The sequence below is a fragment of the Fundulus heteroclitus genome, chromosome 2 (genome assembly GCF_011125445.2).
Source record: "Fundulus heteroclitus isolate FHET01 chromosome 2, MU-UCD_Fhet_4.1, whole genome shotgun sequence".
In the NCBI taxonomy this organism is placed as follows: Eukaryota; Metazoa; Chordata; class Actinopteri; order Cyprinodontiformes; family Fundulidae; genus Fundulus; species Fundulus heteroclitus.
In genome coordinates this window covers 20,181,365-20,201,634 of record NC_046362.1, presented here as the reverse complement: position 1 = coordinate 20,201,634, position 20,270 = coordinate 20,181,365, and the positions used below count along the sequence as shown (strand labels likewise).

The 20,270-nt window shown below is 41.0% G+C and overlaps 1 protein-coding gene across 1 annotated transcript in view; it reads left to right on the top strand.

Moving 5' to 3' along the window:
• LOC105933961 (kielin cysteine rich BMP regulator) overlaps positions 1–15,473 on the top strand; it is a 29,213-nt gene extending 13,740 nt beyond the window's left edge. Inside the window, exons 21-46 of the mRNA XM_012873755.3 lie at positions 359–452; positions 1,727–1,909; positions 2,002–2,172; positions 2,252–2,425; positions 2,521–2,603; positions 2,679–2,769; positions 2,850–2,932; positions 3,012–3,185; positions 4,665–4,844; positions 4,963–5,227; positions 6,702–6,784; positions 6,877–6,970; positions 7,892–8,065; positions 8,179–8,261; positions 8,380–8,500; positions 8,585–8,667; positions 9,616–9,715; positions 9,817–9,905; positions 10,331–10,433; positions 10,517–10,659; positions 11,642–11,814; positions 12,578–12,689; positions 12,772–12,873; positions 12,948–13,112; positions 13,214–13,514; positions 14,645–15,473. Coding sequence (XP_012729209.2) covers positions 359–452; positions 1,727–1,909; positions 2,002–2,172; positions 2,252–2,425; positions 2,521–2,603; positions 2,679–2,769; positions 2,850–2,932; positions 3,012–3,185; positions 4,665–4,844; positions 4,963–5,227; positions 6,702–6,784; positions 6,877–6,970; positions 7,892–8,065; positions 8,179–8,261; positions 8,380–8,500; positions 8,585–8,667; positions 9,616–9,715; positions 9,817–9,905; positions 10,331–10,433; positions 10,517–10,659; positions 11,642–11,814; positions 12,578–12,689; positions 12,772–12,873; positions 12,948–13,112; positions 13,214–13,514; positions 14,645–14,865 — 3,645 coding nt within the window. The 3' untranslated portion in view covers positions 14,866–15,473. The remainder of the gene's footprint in view (positions 1–358; positions 453–1,726; positions 1,910–2,001; positions 2,173–2,251; positions 2,426–2,520; positions 2,604–2,678; positions 2,770–2,849; positions 2,933–3,011; positions 3,186–4,664; positions 4,845–4,962; positions 5,228–6,701; positions 6,785–6,876; positions 6,971–7,891; positions 8,066–8,178; positions 8,262–8,379; positions 8,501–8,584; positions 8,668–9,615; positions 9,716–9,816; positions 9,906–10,330; positions 10,434–10,516; positions 10,660–11,641; positions 11,815–12,577; positions 12,690–12,771; positions 12,874–12,947; positions 13,113–13,213; positions 13,515–14,644) is intronic.
• The last annotated feature ends 4,797 nt before the right edge of the window (positions 15,474–20,270 follow it).

The window sequence follows — 20,270 nt, the reverse complement described above, 5'->3', positions numbered from 1 at the left end:
CTGTAAGCACCTGGATCTAGCAAGTGTGCTTGTAGTTATCCATACAAAACATGCTCAATAATGGTTGTGAGGAGCAAAAGACCCTCCCCCCCATCCCCCCCCAGAGCATACCTAACCCTAAACCTAACCGATGTTTACCAGTATACACCTAAGCCCAACCAAACTTAAAACTAATTGACACCTTAGTACTAAATCTAACCACTAGCCCAGAAAAAAGGTGAGGATCAAAAAAGGATCCTCACTTTACATTAGTCCTCACTTTACTAGTGAAATCTGAAAGAAGATATTCTTACTCGGCTGCAAGTACAAGTACACCCACACACAAACCAGGAACCGAGCTTTCTATTTTGTGTTTCAGAATGGGAATGTCCAATGTCTAATGAGGAGGTGTCCACCATTGCAATGCTCTAATCCTAACATGATCCCTGGAGACTGCTGCCCCCAGTGTCCAGGTAAGGATGTGGAACAAACAGAGACGTGAAACTCTCACAACCAAAGACTGAATTTTACTTAGTAATCTGACAGAAAAGTTAAGCTCTTATTTTAGGCACATTATTAATCAAAGAATTAGCTAAGGTTGATTGGTTCGGAGATAGAGTTAGAGAGGTTAGGTTGTTCTGGGAAAAGATAGTAAATACCTTGGCCAGAGGATGTAGGAAATGGAGCTGCTGGGCAGGAAGACCCCCTCTGGGGAACATGGGGATAGTTGGTTTAACAGTTAAAGAGGGTTTGGTTGAGATGGAGACAGGTGATCTGCTGTGGAAAGCTTGCAATTAGAGAACTGTAGCAAACATCTTGAGGTTACCGAGTCTCTGTAAAATCTATTAATGCAGCTTGTTAATGGAAGATTTTCTTGTATTTCAAAAAAACAGAAAGAAAAGAAAACCTTTCACTTCTACTGTCAGGGACATGAACATGTGGAATTTGTCAAACTCTACTGGGACTTTAGCTGTCCCTGAGGATGAAAAAAGCACTTCATGCCCGCTGTTAAGCAGGGTGGAGGATTTATGATGCTGTGAGTCTGTTTTTCTTCCCAAGGTCACTGGAAACCTTGTTAGAGACTTTGGCCAGGATAACGATTCTAAACAGCCAAATCAACCAGAAAAAGGTCACTCGAGCCAACAACAGAATTCCTCCAGCTATACCTTTCTCCAGACCCAATCTCTACAGAGATACTAGAGAAGTCAGGAGATTGTGATCCAAGTTCCCTCTCTCTGTTAGCTCTAAACATGTGATATGTTTTAAGTGAAGAGTGCGGTCCGGCTTATCAAAGAGTTTGCATGAAACACAACCTCAGGGTGTTTCAATAAGTGTAGTGTTGTTTGAAAAAAAAAAACAATTTCTTAATATTGTACTTTTTTTCTGGCATTATAATTGTAAAGGTCAAATTAAAGGTTTGATCAGTTGATTTTAAATTACTTTAATACAGCTTCACCAGCATAGCTTGTAATTGGAGAGGACAGCTCACTGAACAATCACGACCACATTAAAACATGACAAGAAAGTCCGTTGCTTCGCACTGATAGCGCAAAGCAAGACATTTTGCGTGGCTTAAAACGTTTGCCCAATACTTTACACACCAAGTGGATTTGTTTTTTGTGGCTGATCGGTTTTTGCGTAAATGCTTTAATTGCATCATAATTCCCTTTATTTGGATATATCGTAACATATTGTCATTTGCTATAAATATTGGTGAGTGATTTCTTTGTCGTTAATGTCGCTTCAGACCCTCCATCAGATTGCATATTAGAGCAAAGGTCCTACAGACACACTGAGCGTTTCCACCACCCGGCTGACAGCTGCCAAACGTGCGCCTGCAACGACGGGACGGTCCGCTGTCACCGTAAACCCTGCCCCTTCGCCGCCTGCTCTCACCCCATCACGCAGGACTGCTGCCGCACCTGCGAAGGTACATGTGCACTGCACACCTCCCGGAACCCCAACATAGAAGGAAGGCGCCGTGGACGTCGGGTTCGTTCACATGCGACCTCTTTCCTGCAGGCTGCTTATACCAGGATCGAGAGCGAGCCAACGGAGAGACGTGGGATGATCCCTCAGACCCGTGCGCTGTCTGCGTTTGTCGCCAAGGTTCTGTGCAGTGTGAGAGGAAACGTTGTCCACCGTCCAACTGCAACCATCCAGTCAGGAGGGATTGCTGCATGTCGTGTGAGGGTGAGGGAACAAAGCCCCTAACAGTAAAAAGAAACCACTTGTAGAGCAGCTCCAAAAATGCTCTGTGTCCTTCCTGCAGGATGTACATTTAATGGTAAAGAATATCCGGATGGCACCGAGTTTGCTGATGGCCAAGACCCGTGCGGTGTGTGTTACTGCTATGGAGGAGATATCACCTGCACCAAGTTACCCTGTTACGGAGATTGTAGCCACCCGTACAAACCACCTGGGCAATGCTGTGGAGAATGTGAACGTATGTATTTTTCAATCAAAGGTGCCAATTTTTTGTTCGGAACTGTGTTCCCTTGGTCATAAATGTGACCGAATCCATTTGTTTTTACTTGTCAGGTTGCTTCTATAACAGTATGGTCCTTGATAACGGACAATCCATTGCTGACCCAGGAAACCCTTGCTCTGAATGTACATGCCAGGTAACGGCAACACGAACAGAAGGTCTTGTGGTTGTTGTTTTCTTCCTATTAATGAGCTTTTTATTTAATCTAAAGAGTGGTACGGTGAGATGTTCGAAGAAGCCATGTCCAGCGGTTCTCTGTGCTTATCCAGTCACCAGCCCATGCGGATGCCCCATCTGTGACGGTAACCAGCCTTTAAGAAAATCAGAGCTCGTGTTGTGCTGCGCTGCTCGGTGACTGATGTGTCGCTATCTGTTCGTGGAGGTTGTCATTACGAGGGCGTTACGTACTCTGACAAGCAGAGTTTCCCAGGGGGAGCACAAGGCTGCCAGGACTGCACATGCTCAGTGAGTGGGAGAACGACACTTGTCAGACTTGCCGGGTAACAATCCGGGCTATATTTATGTGTTTTCCTTTTTTTTGCAGAGAGGGGAGGTAGTGTGCACTTCCCGAAGATGCCCTTCTCCACAATGTGCACACCCGGCGCTGGATGGCTGTGCATGTGGAGTGTGTGACGGATGTAGCTTCAATGGGCGGGACTGTCAAAATGGAGAGCGATTCTCCCATCCTGAAGACCCCTGTCAGACCTGCTCCTGTCTGGTACTATCGCACACACATGCTTCCAGTTGCCCTTACACCTTGGACTAGACTTGGACAGGTGGAACTCAGCCAAAGCTCATTGATATAATTTCAGCCATGTTTTTTTTTTTTACATTAAACTAAAAAAACGTTGACCGTGTATATTTTGTCACACCCGTGTTAGGGAGGTTTCTGCTTGGCACACCTCAACTACATGAGTGTAAAAGTAATAGTATTGCGAGAGAGAAACAGGGACAGTGCCCTGCACAGTACCAATGAGCTTCGCCAATGTTCAGCGTTGGTGGTGGTCTTGGGCCATGTCTTCTGTGCCCTCCAGATTAATGCTCTCATGTTTTAAGTCGTCCTTTGAAGATGTTTAGCCATTTGGTTAAGGGTTCACCATCAGGGTCCTTTTCAGTCTGCAGCTTTCAAATTTACTGAGAGGGTGGCACTTGCGAGTATTCACGAAGAAATCCTCAAGGTGTGCCCAAAACCATTGGATGCAGTGCTGGCAGGGATGCAGGAAGTTGGTGGGGATGCTGTGATAGCATCTTTTCTTCTGAGGTCCCTGCTGTCAGTCATCAATTCTCTTGGCCAGTGTGTTGTTCAAAAGTCATGGTTAGTAGGGGAACACATGGCGGACCGCGACTTTATACATTCACAGCTTTGTTTTGGAGAAGACAAGGTGGTCTGAGACCTTTGTGGAAAATTTTATTGACGTATGTAACTCTGATCATATGTTGACTAGATGCACCAGCATAACTTTCCCATGTGAAAGAATCTCACATGCTTACGGATTTATTATTGTGTTCTTTAACCAAGGACACAGAGAAAAAAAAACTGCATCGTACCAGTGTGTGCTATTTTCTCAGCTAAAGGCTACTCCCACTTGCTATGTTAACCCAGAATATAATAAAAGTGTAGTGTGCCCTTTTCCCCTCGCTCTGTTTCCTGACTGCGTAGGAACGGAGACATTCAAACGCTCTATGCCTTTGAATAAAATTGCCAAGACAAAGACGCATCTTTCTCTTAATTAATGAGTAGTGTGCTTTCCTCCTTGATAATGATTAATATCCACCACACACCAAATAAAGGCCGTTGTAGGGCGACATGTGCCGTCAGTCTCCGGGTTGTGGATGATGTTGTGAGTGGTGGAGCCGAGTTTCTGGATGTTCCTTGTTGCACTGCGTGTCTTCTGTTAAGCTGATCCTCTGCTTGATAGGCGGATGATGGGACTGCCACCCAAGCAACATACTGACTTGCCTACAAATCCCTCCACTCATAGGGGCAGATTAAAATCTTTTACATGGCCCTTTTAAGTCTGCTGTGCTTTAACTTGTGAGATTTTTCCTCCAAGCATACCAAAGCTTGTTGTAGATTTTTCTTTTGTCAAGCTAAAGAGAAAAAAAACAAACTCAGACACCTGGGAACAAAGAAATGCATGCACGGTTTCTAAATTTGAATGTATTAAAATTAGGAATGTTTATTTTATTTTTACAGAACGGTGGTGTGGTGTGCGCCCAAGTCTCGTGTCCTAGCGTTGCTTGCAGGCACCCAGTGATGCTTCCAGGGGGGTGCTGCCCTGTCTGCACGGGAAGGTGTTTCCATCAGGGTGCAGAGTATCAGTCCGGCTCCACCTTCACGTCACCCTCTGATCCCTGCTCGACATGTTCCTGTCTGGTCAGTCTGATATTTTCTGAAAAACAAAAATATAAATAAATAAATTAGCCATCTTGTTTATTTATAAATCCCACTTTCTGTCTTCCCTCCTCATCCTTCCTTCCTTTCTCCTGATCAGAATGAAGTGGTGACCTGTCAGAGGAGATCCTGTCCAGTTCAATGCTTGCATCCCACCCGTTCTGATGCTTGTTGTCCTGTTTGTGATTCCTGCCTCTATGAGGGCGTTGAGCATCTTCATGGTCACACCTTCCAATCCCTATCCAATCCCTGTGAGCGCTGCACTTGTGTCAGAGGAACAGTTTCCTGTGTCTCTCCCAGCTGTCCGTCAACACCGTGCGATAACCCAGTTATCCAGCCAGGAAGGTGTTGCCCTGAGTGCACAGGTGATTTCAGATCATGTTATTTGAAACAAAACACACTGTTTCTGCATGTTAAATTCTTATATGTCCTTTCAGCCTGAATAAAAAACAGGAAATTGATGACATAAGGAGAGAATTTTGCAATTTACCTGAGAAAACTTTAGAAGTTTCAGAACCGTGTATATATGTTTTCATATCCCTTGAGGTTTTTGAAATTGACTCATTACAATTAAAATTGTTTTTAGGTTTTATGTAGTAAATAGAGGAACTCAAAATACAAGAAAGATCATACAGTCAGATTTCTATGGCTAAGAAATTGGACAGGTTTGGCGTGTATTTGTGTTCAACTTACTGTGATACTGTTTTGGTGTCCCTCCATGTGCCTTTGTGATGACGACTCCAAAACGATAACTTACCTATCCTTAAACCATTTTGTAACTAATTTGGTATCTTAGTGTCGTAATATTTCTACATAATGTTGTTTCCTTACTTGGCCATGGACTTTATGAAATGTCAATGTCTTGTTGATTAAGGGTATTGGCTTCTTCCTCTCTGAGTAACCTTTTAGCCCATGTTGGTACAGGATCCCCTTAAGTGTAGATAATGAGACTAGCTTACCAGCTAATATACATCTTACATAAAAACATTTTCATCTCCAGGACACAAAATTCCTATATATTCTTAACACGATGATAGCTGGGAATTCCCATACTGTTTATTTACTGTAAACGAGAGTTGTGTCAACAGTTCTCTTCTTGATGTCTTAGCTGTTTTCTTTTTCAATGATTTCGAACAAGAAAGCGGTGTTTTTGATATGTTGCTCTGTAACATATCCATGCATACCTCCATTTAACTCATTTAATCTTGTAAATTAAGATATAAGAAGCTTGCAAAGACATCATCATCTGCGCTTACAACATTTTTTTAAAGGCATAGTTGTCTTATTTTATGTACAAGTCAGACCTTCAGGAAAGTTATATACATTGAAATGTATCTTTAGGTTTTTTTCAGAATCCACCTGCTCTAAATCTAAATCAGGAAAAACAGTGAGAAGGTTGGTGTCTTTTATACATTGTATGGGTATATCTGGTTTCAGCTGTATGCACTACTTTGTTTTGGTCTAATACAAAAAAAATGTATCCCAAAAATACTTTGAAGGTTCTGGGTGTAATGTAACAAAAGGTGACAAACTTCAAGGGATATTATTACATTTGCATGTTTTTCTGAATATTCACAAAGAAAAGCAAGGAATTCGCAATGCTACTATAAATAACTGCTCGCAGTTTTTATAATTTGCTTTAAACACGGGGGAATAAGTCCCATGTTTTCTGTATTGATTTAATGACTTGATTTGGACACTGTTGCAGGCCAGAAACAAATGTATTTTCTATTTAACTCCAAAGCATTTCGTAATAATTTTGCTTACATTTTTAAAAGTGATTTTAAAATCTCAGTCCTAAAGTGTATGTCTTTGTCTTCTCTTCATCTGTGGTCTCAGAGTGCGTGGTTAATGGACACAAGTATAATGATGGACAGACAATGACCCTAAGTTCAAACACCTGCTCCACCTGCACTTGCCAGGTTCCTGTTTACAGTTTTGCTCCTAATTCTTTATCCACCTCGTATATGTTGATATATTTGCATTTAAATGTCCTTCTGTGTTAATCACGTAGAAAGGTACGGTGCAGTGTGAACCTCAGGAGTGTCCCGAGCTGCCCTGCCCTCACCTGGTGACAGATGCAGGTTCCTGCTGTCCCCACTGTAGAGGTAAACAAACCCGTGTGAATAATAAAGACCATGGGTGTTGTAAGTTAAAAAGAAATAGTTGTCGGTAAAATGACGGTCTGGGCTTTGCCAGAGCTTAGTGGTCACTCTCCCAGAATTTGCCAGGTAATTTCCTGGTCCTAATCAGATACCTTTCAAGACCTAATCAGGTTATTTCCCGTAAGTTAAAAGCTGGTTTCTATAACTCACAAGGCATTTTCTGCAACCTAACTGGTATTTTCTGGAATCATAAGGTTACCTTCCAAAACTTACCAGATATTTTCTGGACTTTAGAGGTTGCTTTCTGGATCTTACCAGGTACTTCCTCTCATCTTTAAAGACTAATGTCTAGATTTTATCAAATACTCTATCATGAAACATACTGATTACTTTACCAGAATTTAGCAGGTACTTTCCTGAAAATTTAAGGGATTTTTTCTAGAGATTTTTTGGAATTTAATAGTTAATTTCTCAGAATGTATCATGTGCTTTCTTTCACATAATCTGTGACTTTTATCAGGGTTTTTTTGTTGGGTATACTTTCCCAGAACCTAGAGGTTGCTTTCTGAAGCTTACCATTAACTTTCCAGACAGTTTCATGCTCTCAAGAAGGTTACTTTATTACCTACTGTGTGCTTTTCAGAATTAACTTGTTGTCTTCCTGGAAATATCACCTAACCAGGCTGGTACTTTCCAGGAGTTATTTGGAGCTTTCCTTAATCTTAGAGATTTCTTTTCAAAGCGTCCTAAAAGTACCTAATAAAAAAGCAGCCTCTATGTTCAAGGAAAATAACCAGTGAACGTTCAAGGTGGGTACCTAGTGAGCTTCAGAAGGTGCCTGGTACTATTTTTTTAAAGTGATTTCTAAGTTCCTGGAACGGATGGGCTGTATTGTTCAGTATTACCATGTTTTTTATTTTTCAGGTTGTGTCTACGATGGAGAGGAACATCCAGAAGGCAGCAGCTGGTTTGCAGATTCCACCCCGTGCATGACTTGTACGTGTGTAAATGGGGTGACTACCTGCTCTGAAGTGCGTTGTGCATCTCCGTGTGCCAACTTACGTACGGTGCCCGGGGAGTGCTGCCCAGTGTGTGCTGGTGAGCAAATGTATTTCCTTTCTTCCTGATCCAGGCATTTGTTTCAGTTTAAGTTTATGTGTTTGTTTGTTTTTGTTTGCGGTAATGTTAGCTTGTTGTTTGTTTGCGGGCAGATTGCATATTTGAGGGCAGAGTGTACGGTCCAGGGGACAGTTTCCATCCAGCCAATGATCCCTGTCAGACCTGCACATGTGAGGTATGAAACATTTATGGGATGTTTTAGTAACTGTCACTTCTGTCCGTCCATCCATCCATCCATCCATCCATCCATCCATCCATCCATCTATTTGTGATCCAATCAATCTGTCCTTTAGGTGACGCCAGATGGAGAGCAACACTTGAAGTGTTATAGGAAGCAATGTCCCTGCCTGGTAGACTGTCCCAAGAGCAATATCTTATTTTCCGGACCAGATTCCTGCTGTCCCGTCTGTGCACGTTAGTACTGAAGTCATGTAACAAAACATGTAATTTCCACACTGTCGCTCAGTACTTCTGACGATGTTTTCTATGTGTGTTCAGAGCCTCTCACTAACTGTACAAGCACACTCACTGGCAATGAGGTGTCGGCAACAGATGACCCCTGCTTTACCTGTCAGTGCAAGGTAAAGAAAGCACCTGTCACATTTTTAATCTACTGTGTTACAGATACAGTGTGTGAAGAAAAAGTAGTCTTTAGACATTCATTTATGTCTTGGATTTAAAAAAAAAAAACAACTTACTGCTTAACATCAGACAAGTTTCCACATTTTAGCATGTTACAACCATAAACATTTATTTATTTATTTGGAATTATATGTGAAAGACCAACACAAAGTAACATGAAACTACATATGCTTTAAATCACATTGGTTCACAATCATTTTTAGCTGTGAAAGCTTGTTTCAAGATCTCCCAGTAACAATTCACACATGTAGATCTATGTTGTAGATCTACATGTGCAACATAGATCATGTAGATCTATGTTGTAGATCTACATGTGCAACATAGATCATGTAGATCTATGTTGTAGATCTACATGTGCAACATAGATCATGTAGATCTATGTTGTAGATCTACATGTGCAACATAGATCATGTAGATATATGTTGTAGATCTACATGTGCAACATAGATCATGTAGATCTATGTTGTACCAACATTATCCCATATTTTTTTATTACATTGGCAATGCTGCAGTGTAGCATCATATGTGGTATCAATGTATCCAGTGTTTGAGAGTAAAGTGGGGTGAATAATACAAATGCACACTCTCATGATTTTTATTTATAAAAAACTGTAGAATTTGCATGGGTTCATAAAAACCCCAATAAAATATGTTTAAATTTGAGTTTGCAATCTGACCCAGTGGGAAAAATTTCCAGGGGGGTGGGGGGAATGCTTTTGCAAGTTACTGTAATTGGCTTGAACATATGGTAAGATACAATAATGAAATTCTCTGTTAAACCTGTAGAGGGAGTTTTCCTTTCACTTAGTGATTTCTTTAGAAATGAGCTGGAAAGTTGTGACAGTTTAAGGTCTTACAGCAACACTGAATCTGTGTTTATTACAAAGGACCTGACGTGGACGTGCCTGCAACAAACATGTCCAGAGCTCAGTTGCCCTCATAATGAACAGCACACTCCCCCGGATTCATGCTGCCCTGTGTGCAACGGTGAGATCCCTTGGTCACATCAGACATTATAACTGTACACAGAAATGTTTTTGTTATCCTGCAGGTATCTAATCGTCGCTCTGTCTCTTGTTTTCCTCCAGAATGCGTGATTGAGGGTCAGGGTCGGCGCATCGCTAGCGGCGCCAGCTGGAAAGACAGCGATGATGATTGTGTCACATGTACATGTTATGTGAGTCAATCCCAATACTTAAACTTCTCATGGTATGTCAACGTCTGCTTAGAAATAAAATGTGTGGCAGAGCACAACAGGTAATATAATTGATTCGGGTAATTTTGAAGATCGTGGCTCTCAAAGGACTAGAGTTGGAGACCCCCAGGCCGGAGACTAATAGATCAATTAACTTAGGGTTGAGCAACTCTTAAGTTACTTGCTTCCAGAACTTCAGAGGATGAATTCAACAGATAAAAAAGCTCCATCACAACGATTTATAAATAAACCATATATAACCGTATAGATTTATAAATGTAGAGAAACAGTTTCATCTTAAATGTCGCTGTGATGTATTTAAGTTTTCAGGGAGTTTATAAGGAATGATTTGATACACCAATGTCACAGTTGTCATAAGTAACTTCCTATTTGACATGCTTTGTCAGTTGGGCCACATTGAGTGCAGCGTTGAAGAGTGCCCTGCCGCACTGTGCAGAACCGGGCAAACATCAGTAAAGCTTCCAGGAAAATGCTGCAACGAATGCCAAGGTATCTGAGACAGGAAACAAAATGAGACATCGCACGCTGAACGAATCTTAGTTTGTTTGTTTTCGTGTGGGCCTATTTTACAGATTCGAAGGAGTCTTGCTTGTACCAAGGAACCGTGTATCACTCTGACGAACAGTGGGAGCTGGATGAATGTACCAGCTGTACGTGTGTGTCCGGAGACGTCCACTGTCGGAGTGAACGCTGTCCTCCTCTCACCTGCGCAGCAGTGAGTATACAGCATCACCCAGTCGGTCTGCACACAGCACACATTGCTGCCCCAAACGTTGCCGCGATGCCTGTTCGGACTAACCCGGCAATTTTGTTTTTCACAGTGTACGAGGTTTTCATGTGTTTGCAAGTGCTTCAAAAGTGCTTGGATTTTTTTGATAAAGTGCTTAAAAGTGCCTGAAGCTGCTGCTAAATCTTCTGTCGCCATCCTGACCTGCCAACTTGTCATTTTGTGTACCTGTACTGGTACAACCAACTGTTATTGCAGGAATGTAACTGCATACATTTTTATCTAAGGTTAACGGCGGGAAAAAAAACTAATAAATGTGTGATGAATTAGGAGGAATCCTATAAGAGCCAGACACGGAGCTGATGCCAAAGATTTATTAAAGGAGAAGATGGGTAGTCCAGGCAAAAACAAAAAGGTATGGAATGGGCATCCAAGTTGACAAGAAAAGCTTGGGCAGACACAAAAAACAGAAACAGATCAGAACAGGTGACGGACAGGTAAACAGACTGACTAAAAAACGCTGGAGGACTCTTACCACTGACGGAGTAAGTGGAGGCAAAGCAAGACATTCTGGCAACAAACAGAAAACTAAGGCGGGCTTAAATAGGCGAACGGAACAGGAGAGCAGGGTGGGACTAATTAACCAAAACAGGTGGAGGTGATAAAAGGAGCATTGAGACTAATAAACAATAAACCTAAGGTAGAAAACAAGACAAAGACTAAACAGACAAGAGCTGAAATAAAAACTAATAATAAAGACCAGATAACTAAAACAGGCTAAGCATAAATCCAATATAAAACAAGAAACAGAAATAAATCCTAAGGCACAAAAGTGGCTAAACTGAAAAAATAACCTGAACCACAACAGAACGTTATAAAATGAGTCAAATTTCAATAGGTTTTTTTACATTTCAAGTTGTGCTCACAATAAATAGGATTTTAAAGCCCCTGTATCTGTGTCTGCTGACAGGATGAGATGCCTGCAGTCATTCCAGGTTTGTGCTGCCCACACTGCCTTTCTCGTCCAGCTACCTGTACCGCCTTTGGGGATCCTCACTACCGCACCTTCGATGGGCGCATGTTTCACTTCCAGGGGACGTGCACGTATATCCTGGCGATGGATTGTAAAGGTGAAGACTTCAGGTGAGAGGGTCACATTTTCATAAATCCATATCCTAAGCTTTGAGCATCTCACAGAGCACTTGTAACTCTGGAGGAGCTGCAGTAATCCACAGCTTATGTGGTAATGTCTGTTAACAGGACAACTTTTAGTCACACACCCTACAAATCCAGCTTCTATGGAAGAGTAGCTAGAAGGCAGCCATTGCTTAAAGAAAGCAGCGAGAGGCCATGTCACCAACAATCCCAAACATACAATCGGAGCTGCAATGTAATAGTTTAGGTCAAAGGATATCTAAATGTTAGAATGAACCAATCAAAAGCCAAACCCTAAATCCCATCTATATTCTGTAGGAAGATTTGAAAATTGATCATCCCAAACGCCCTCCGTCCAATCTGAGTTGGATTACTTTTGTTAGTCACTGTCTATGCTTTTTTATATGTGTTTTTATTTTGTGGTTCTAGTGGACCTTATTGAATGTAACCAGACAGGAAATGTGCAAAGAGAGAATGGAGGAAAGATTGCAGCGAAGGTTTCAAGATTGCAAATCAAAACCCAGATAGCAGCCTGAAGGACTAATAGCCTTCTCCATAAATGTCGTGCCTGCTCTACTGTTATGCTGAGCAACGCAGTTTCTTTGTTTTTTACACTGTTTTGGATTAGTGAAATGACATCAGCATGAGCGCCAAGGCTTTGGCCTTTCTCTCCATTACATGCACGGCAAAGTACAAAACAATGCATTAAGAGAATTATGAAAACCTCAATGACTCATCTTTGTTGTTGCAGAGTTCTTGTGACAAATGATGATCGCGGGCGTAAAGGAGTGTCCTGGACCAAGGAGGTGACCGTCTTAATAGGAGATGTCGCAGTACAGCTGCTCCAAGAATTTGTTGTGAAGGTTTGTGTGTTTAAAGAGCTGAAAATGAACTTGAACGGTTTGGTGTAACGTGCCCAACTAAGCTGTTTTTTCTGTTCGTCAGGTGAATGAAGAGGTTATCACTTTGCCTTTTCTAAGAGAGCCTTACATTTATATAGAGCAGCAGGCCAACACTGTCCTACTCAACACTAACATTGGATTAAAGGTACGGTACGACGTCAAATCTGTTGTGAAGTTCATTAAAAAGACCCGGTTACATATATCTTTGTTCCCCTAAAGGTGCTGTGGAGTCCCCGCTCACACCTGGAAGTGAGCGTGCCAGGCTCCTACAGGGGCCACACTTGTGGTCTTTGTGGAAACTTCAACAAGTATCCCCAAGATGACCTCCAGATGTCCACTGGCCAACTCACCCAATCAGAGTCTGAGTTTGGCAACAGTTGGAGGGTATGTTTTAAGGAGCGGGTGAACAGAGCAAACTAACAAAGGATTGTCCTGTAAAAGCAGGCCGTCTAACTTCATGCTTATATACCAACCTCTCATTAAAGATGACGAGTGGATCCTATTCGGTTTCATCTTGTCGTCCCGGCGAAGATGTTGATCCCTGTAAAAGTGCAGGATACCAGGCTAGGAAAGGGGCCAACGCCCGGTGTAAAGTTCTCAAGTCTGCTGCCTTCAAGCCGTGTCACCGCGTTGTTCCACCTGAACCGTGGTACGGCGCCTGCGTCTATGACCTGTGTGCCTGTGGGGCCAATAGTGACGAGTGTCTGTGTGACACGCTGGAGGCCTATGCCAGCCAGTGCAGAGAAGCAGGAGTCAACCTGCAGTGGAGGAGCACATCACTGTGTGGTGAGTAAAATCAATTAATGTAAGAACATTTAATAATAATAATAATTGAACTTTATTGATCTCAAAATGGAGAAATTCACTTCTGCATCTTAACCCATCACCCTTGGGGAGCAGTGGGCAGCCACTGTGCGGCGCCTGGGGAGCAATTGGGGGTTAAGGGTCTTGCTCAGGGATCCAGAATGGCACCATGTGGGAGTTGAACTCAGAACCTCTGGGACTGATGCTCTGTGCTCTAACCACTAGGCCACCACTCCCCTTTTCTCTGCTTTTAACCCATCACCCTTGGGGAGCAGCGGGCTGCCATGTGCGGCGCCCGGGGAGCAATCTGGGGTTAAGGGTCTTGCTCAGGGACTCAGAGTGCAGGCACTGGGGATCTAACCGGGTACTTGCATCCTTCTCTGAGTGCAAGCGCGCTGCTCTAACCACTAGGCCACCACTCCCCTTTCCAAGGTCACAATGAAAATGGTTTGGGACCGCTTTATGGAATCAGAAAATAAGGTGTGCACAACAGATAGTGTCGTTCAAAATGTATGTCCATACTGACAATCAAAGTCAGTGTGATGGTCTGGAGATGCTTTGCTCATCATTTCTTTACGTCGATTTAAAAGACTCACTGCGAATCGTGAAAAAGGTTGCATTACAGTTGTTAATTTGGTTTGTTTGGCAACATTTTTAACATAGAAACAGGCTGGTTTAAATAATTTTTCCCTAGATGAGATAAATTACCCTCTGAAATGTGCTTTTTGTATTTAGTGGAGTTATCTGTTCTGATATAAAAAAAATTTGATGATCTAAAACAACTGGGAATAAAAAAAGCCGGTACAATTTTGAAGACGCCCTGCTCAAAACCACTTAAAAGGGATAATAATAAGTCTGATTCATTGGAAATAATATCTGAATAATTATAGCATATTTTCTGTGCATCCTGTTTTATTTTTATTTAAACTTTATTTTCTCTGGAAAGGAATCCAATGAGATTATTAATCTCTTTTACAACCCTTCCACTTTAAGCAACAAAACCGACATTTCTGCTCGGCTTTTGCGCAGCCCCTTAAAACAACAGACAACACAATGTTCCCTGTTTCTCAAATTTTGTTGTTTGTTTTTTTTTTCTTTTTTTTTTTCACCAGCTGTGGGCTGTCCTGTGGAGAGGGGCTTCGTGTTTGACGAGTGTGGTCCACCTTGCCCCGTAACATGCTATAATGCTCACGTACCACTGGGGGTGATAGAGAGCCACTGCTTTAAACCCTGCGTCCCGGGATGCCAGTGTCCTGCTGGTCTGGTTCTCCACGACCACTACTGCATTCAGCCAGAGAAGTGTCCCAAGGTCATACACGACAGCGCTTCGTGATGCTCGAACTGCTCGGTTGCAGATCAGGGACCACTCACATGCACAAAGGCATGCTTTTTTTTTAAAAGATGTATACATAATGGCTTAAGAGAAATATGTTTTTATAACTAGCACTGAGTATTTAAACAGCACATGTTGTTTCCTACTTGTATTTTTTAATAAATATGCAAAAGTGTTATCAACCATAATAAAAGCACTTGTTTTACTATGCAGGTTAAAAATGTGCAATGTCTGACTGTATGTACAAAAGGCAGCATGATCTCAGGTTCCCTTCATTTTATAATTTTCAAATAAACTAAATTTTAATGTTGTCTTTGTTTCATTTACTTTTGCAACACAAATCAATTTGCTGTTTAATGATTAATATTCTCCTGATACTGCAGTTTTTATTATGAAAATATCCCATTCAGAGATTAGGAATAAAATGTACTTATTTATTTTTTAAGTGGTGTTCAGAGGTTGCTACATTAACGAGGGAACCAAGCATTGGGTTAATGATTGCAAAAGGGTTTATTTGTTTCCTTCGAAAGAGAACAGACCTAAATGTTCGTGGCATTTCAGGCATATGTAGAGAAGTTGGATGCCTACACGAGCCAAGGCTCTACAAAAAGGATGGAATTCTCTTTGCGGGATTACCTTTTATTGAAATGAAATTATTTAAACTCTGACAGAAATGTGCTTCTCTTCTGGACGCTGCAGCATAGAAACGATCAGACAGCACAGAAGAGGCAGCAGAATTACACAAGCTTAATTTGTTTTCATTCATTATTTTCTGTATGATTCGATTGAATTTGACTTTGTAAAGTGCCTTGAGATGATGTGTTGTGAATTGGTGCTATATAAATAAAAATTAATTGAACATGCAGAAGAGTATTTATAACCTGCAACATAATGTGGAAACTTTAGTATTTACATCTTCAAGGGAAGAAGTAGAAGTCTAAACTCATTTATATATATATATATATATATATATATATATATATATATATATATATATATATAGATATATATATATATAGATAGATAGATAGATAGATAGATAGATAGATAGATATAGATAACACTCATTATTCCTTGAAATTTAATAAAAACACCACACTAGCAGTAACAATAACACCAATAATCATCTTTGTTGTTATTATCATCACAGCTTTACACATTACATCCAGTAATTACCGTATACGCGATGATTTGGGTTTTATGGTTGCTTTATTTCAATATTGAAATTTTTGAAAGTTAATCTCCATATGCTGATACACAAAATTGTTTTCTGGTAGTTCCGGATTTGCATGTTCTAAACTTTTAGAATCACTCCCTAGTCTTGAACAGTGTTTTAACTCTTGTTTGTTTTTGTCTTTGTACAGAATTACAGCTGTCTGTGGTTTCACTATATCAGGAAATGCTTATAATTTAGATTTTACAAATAATATGTTGATCTGATCCAGATATCCCACCTTTTGAATTATTGCCCTTGTTTGTAGTATTCATAATGACTGCAGTGTAGTTTTATAATTGTTGCCCCATGTCACAGCACCTCAAATAAAGTATGATTAGTGAACAGTAGAGTAGATGCAATGCTTTTCCTTCTATGTCCAACTTCACTTTCTGTTGTTGTGTTAAATTTCACTCCCACCTGTCTCCCTCTGCCATACGCTCCAACACTTTTGTTTCTTGGTAAACTGATCCGGCTGCTGCAACCTTAGCCATATTTTGTATAATTCATCAGCCCAGAGTGGGGAAAAACATGGAGCAGGTAGGACAGTGTGCTGACAATACGTTTGTTTTTACCTGCCAATGTCTTAAGCGTAAATGTGCGCGCTCTTGCAGGATTTTATTGCTGCACTTTACCAGTGTCTGGGCATGTCCGCCGGAGCAGAGTTTTCCACTGAAGATGTGAGTCTGCTCTTCTCCAAAGTGTTTCATGCTTCCTCCAACAGATGTGAAGCTGAAGCAGCCATGAAAAAGGTAACAATATGTACATTTAGTGATCAACCAGTTTATTTCTCCATTTATCTCAACAGAATATTTTAAATCGTGAAAATCATCATTTACTGTGTGGAAAAATCATTCAAGCCGTTCATTTTGCATCATAAAATGAGTAAAGAGAACAATATGGAATTGCTTATTGATGAGGAATGATTTCAGAGATTAACCCTCTCAGGCATGAATTATAATAACTTTACTAACACCCCCACCCTACCCCACACACCCCATTTTACCATTCGTTTTTATATATATATGCTCTTTGTATAGGACTGTATATTCCATCAATGGCAGTTCTATAGAAACAACAAATGTACATTTTGTAGCCCCAAAGAAGTAAATAAGTCATTAAGGAGGTCAAAGATATATAAAACTAGTTAACAGTACAACTAAGAAACACCATAACAAGGCTCCCACATGAAAATGGGTTCTTTTGTTGCCTTAATTATTTGCTCTTTGTCTTGCTTCGTCCTCATTTGACTTTTATGGTGGCTCAGCAACACCACCTGTAGGTCATTCTGTCATGTGCTGCACTTAATTTTGATGAAATAAAAAGCTTCAGCTCATACAATGAATTCAACCGTAAACACACATTGTGTTTGGTTAATATCTGTAAGTTACACTCTGAAAACAAAAACGCATTTGGTTCTGTTGAAAGCTGCCTCTGATGGAGGAACAAAAAAGGGGTAGTATCGGTAAAGTTGTAAGGTAAAATGCAGACAATGATGCACGGTTTTCACTTTTCCCTGCATAAAATCAGTACATTATTATTTTAACAATTAACTGAGTCCTTATTTGTTAATTCATTTAACTAACATCATTAACCTGTAGAAGGTCCATTCCACAGGAGGAAGGATACCCCTGACGTGTGTTGCGTTTATGTGTTGCAAAATCTTACAAACTACAGCAGCTGCCTGAACAATAGTAAATATAATCATAGCAACAACAAAAAAAAAGCTTTCACTTGAAATAGTGGAAATGATAATGCAACACATATCAATGGGAAATTTAACACTTTTTTCTAACTAGGACATAACACAGGTGGAACGGTGGGAGAAAATAAATCCATGACTGGACTTTATCAAATCTGCCCAGTGACCAATTGAGCAAAAAAAACTTAAAGCTGTAAACAAAGCCAGAAGTGGGTGGATCAAACTTGTATTTAGATTTTGTGTATCAGTTAAACAAACTCGAAATTATTTTGCCATTAACTTCAACACTTGTGTTTCTTTATTGTACAAATAGTCTGACTGTGTAGTTCCTGCACTAAAAACTGTAGCTCTCATAAGTATTGCTTCACTCTTTTGTATTTTATAACACAAACAAGGCTACACAACATAATTAATTTGGTAGCAGTAGCTGCGATACTTTTTTTTTTCAGAACTTATTGTGTTTCAGGTTGCAGGAGGTGATGGACGCTGGTCCTGTGCTGGTACAAATGTGCTGGATGTGCTCCTGGAAATGGAGATGGAAAAGGAAAGGAAAGAAATGGTACAATAATTCTGTTTTCTTTGTATCAAATTCATTCTTTATATTTTGCACATAATGGTAAGAATGGGTGCTATTTTTTCAGCTTTACTGGGACTGCCAGCTTCTAAACAGTGGCAGTCTTCATCACTCGTTGCGGAATGCGCTCCAAGAAAAAGACTCTGAGTTTTTTAGAAACGCTTTCGACTCTGAGTCAGGACTCTTGCAGCAACAGTCAGCTGAAACACACATTTTCCTGGTAAATGGTTGGATGTAACCAGGGAAACAAAGCTTATCTGGTTCTTTTTGGGGGGGGTTTGTCAAGTTTTATCTCCTTCACACAGAACGAGAACGCGCTGGGAAAACAGCAGCTCTGCAACGTAACAACAAGCATGAAGAGGCTCCAGAAAGCAGCCAAGCAGAGCTGGGCAAGGTAAGCATGTTTCAGCATGTTGTAAAAAGTATTCCTTTTGGCAATAACAGTATAACAATATATTGTAAATTGTACCTTTAGTCCCCACTTTAGGGAATTTGCTGAGTAATCTACTTTGAGCAACAAGGTCTAAGTACCATCAGTCTTTTGAGGATACTAAAGTATTTTCTCTACGGTGGAATTCATAGAAACAGTCTGTATAGTGACCTTAGTCCTTTTATGTATTTGTGACATTTAAGTGCCTTTGTTCCTCCTCAGACTGGCATCAGAAGGTGTTCACAGCGTTTTGCCCGCCGCCTCGTGTAGACGAAGTTTGGGCCTCAAGGGTCAGGCATGGGGCTCCATCTCCGTGTCGGATGTCCTCTTTCTATTGGAGGGGAAATATGACGTGGTCACTCAGTTGCTTTATACAGAAATGCTTCAGGAGCACCACAGTAAGGGCATGTCACTCTGACCTGTGCTCACAACAGCACCATATAATGTTATGTTAACCTTCCAGTGCTGACAGCAGCTTATTTAGCATGGTGCAGGCTGCTCCAGATGTGTTCCTGTCTCACATGTGGTTCTGGTGATTCCCCAGCACAGAGTGTTTGGGAGACGCTGCTTCCCTGGCAACAGATAAAGGAAGTGGAGGCCCTGGAAACTGTGGCAGAGGAAGCTTTGCAGTCTGCTGACATGCTGGCCTTGTCTTTCCTGCCTGGAGCGTTCAGGATATACAAGTAACACACACACACACGCACACACACACACACAAATACAGGCCAAGTTTGCATGTACACCATGCCCCTCATGTGAACAAATGATTTGGTATTTTACGTGTATTCCTCAGTGTTATTATGCCCAAATCTCAGAAAAAAAACACAAAATGTTTTATAACCTCATGAAGCCTCTTTCTGTTGAGAATATTGTCAGTTTTACAGCTGAAAATACATACAAAAACTAAAGGAACACTCTGAAAACACATCAGATCAGCTTCTTGGATCTCCATACTGATATGAGATAGGTAATGTGTTTAGAACAAATGAATACCGCATAATTTAATAAAGATCCACATTATTAACCCCTTAGAGGGCTTAATCCAAAGTTACAGGAAAAAGTAAAACTGAAAGATTTATGGAACAGGCTAATCCAGTTGGCTGAAATGTCATTGCAGCAACTTAAAATGGTCCTCAGTATTGTGTATGACGCACACATATTCATATGCATGTCTGACGACGTCTGGGCATGATTCTTGTGAGAGGAAAGATGGTGACGAAATTCTGACCAGGGCATCATTGAGATCCTGGACAGTCTCAGGTGAAACCTGGTGCCGTCAGATGGATCTAAACATAATGTCCCAGAGATGTTCTATTGGATTTAGGTCAGAGGCGTGTGGAGGCCAATCAATGGTATCGATTCCTTAATCATCAAAGGAACTGCCTGCATACTATAGCCACATGAGGCCGGTCATTATCATAAACCAAGAGGAACCCAGGACCCAGTCCATCAGTAAACGGTCTAACGGTTTCATCCTGGTACCTAA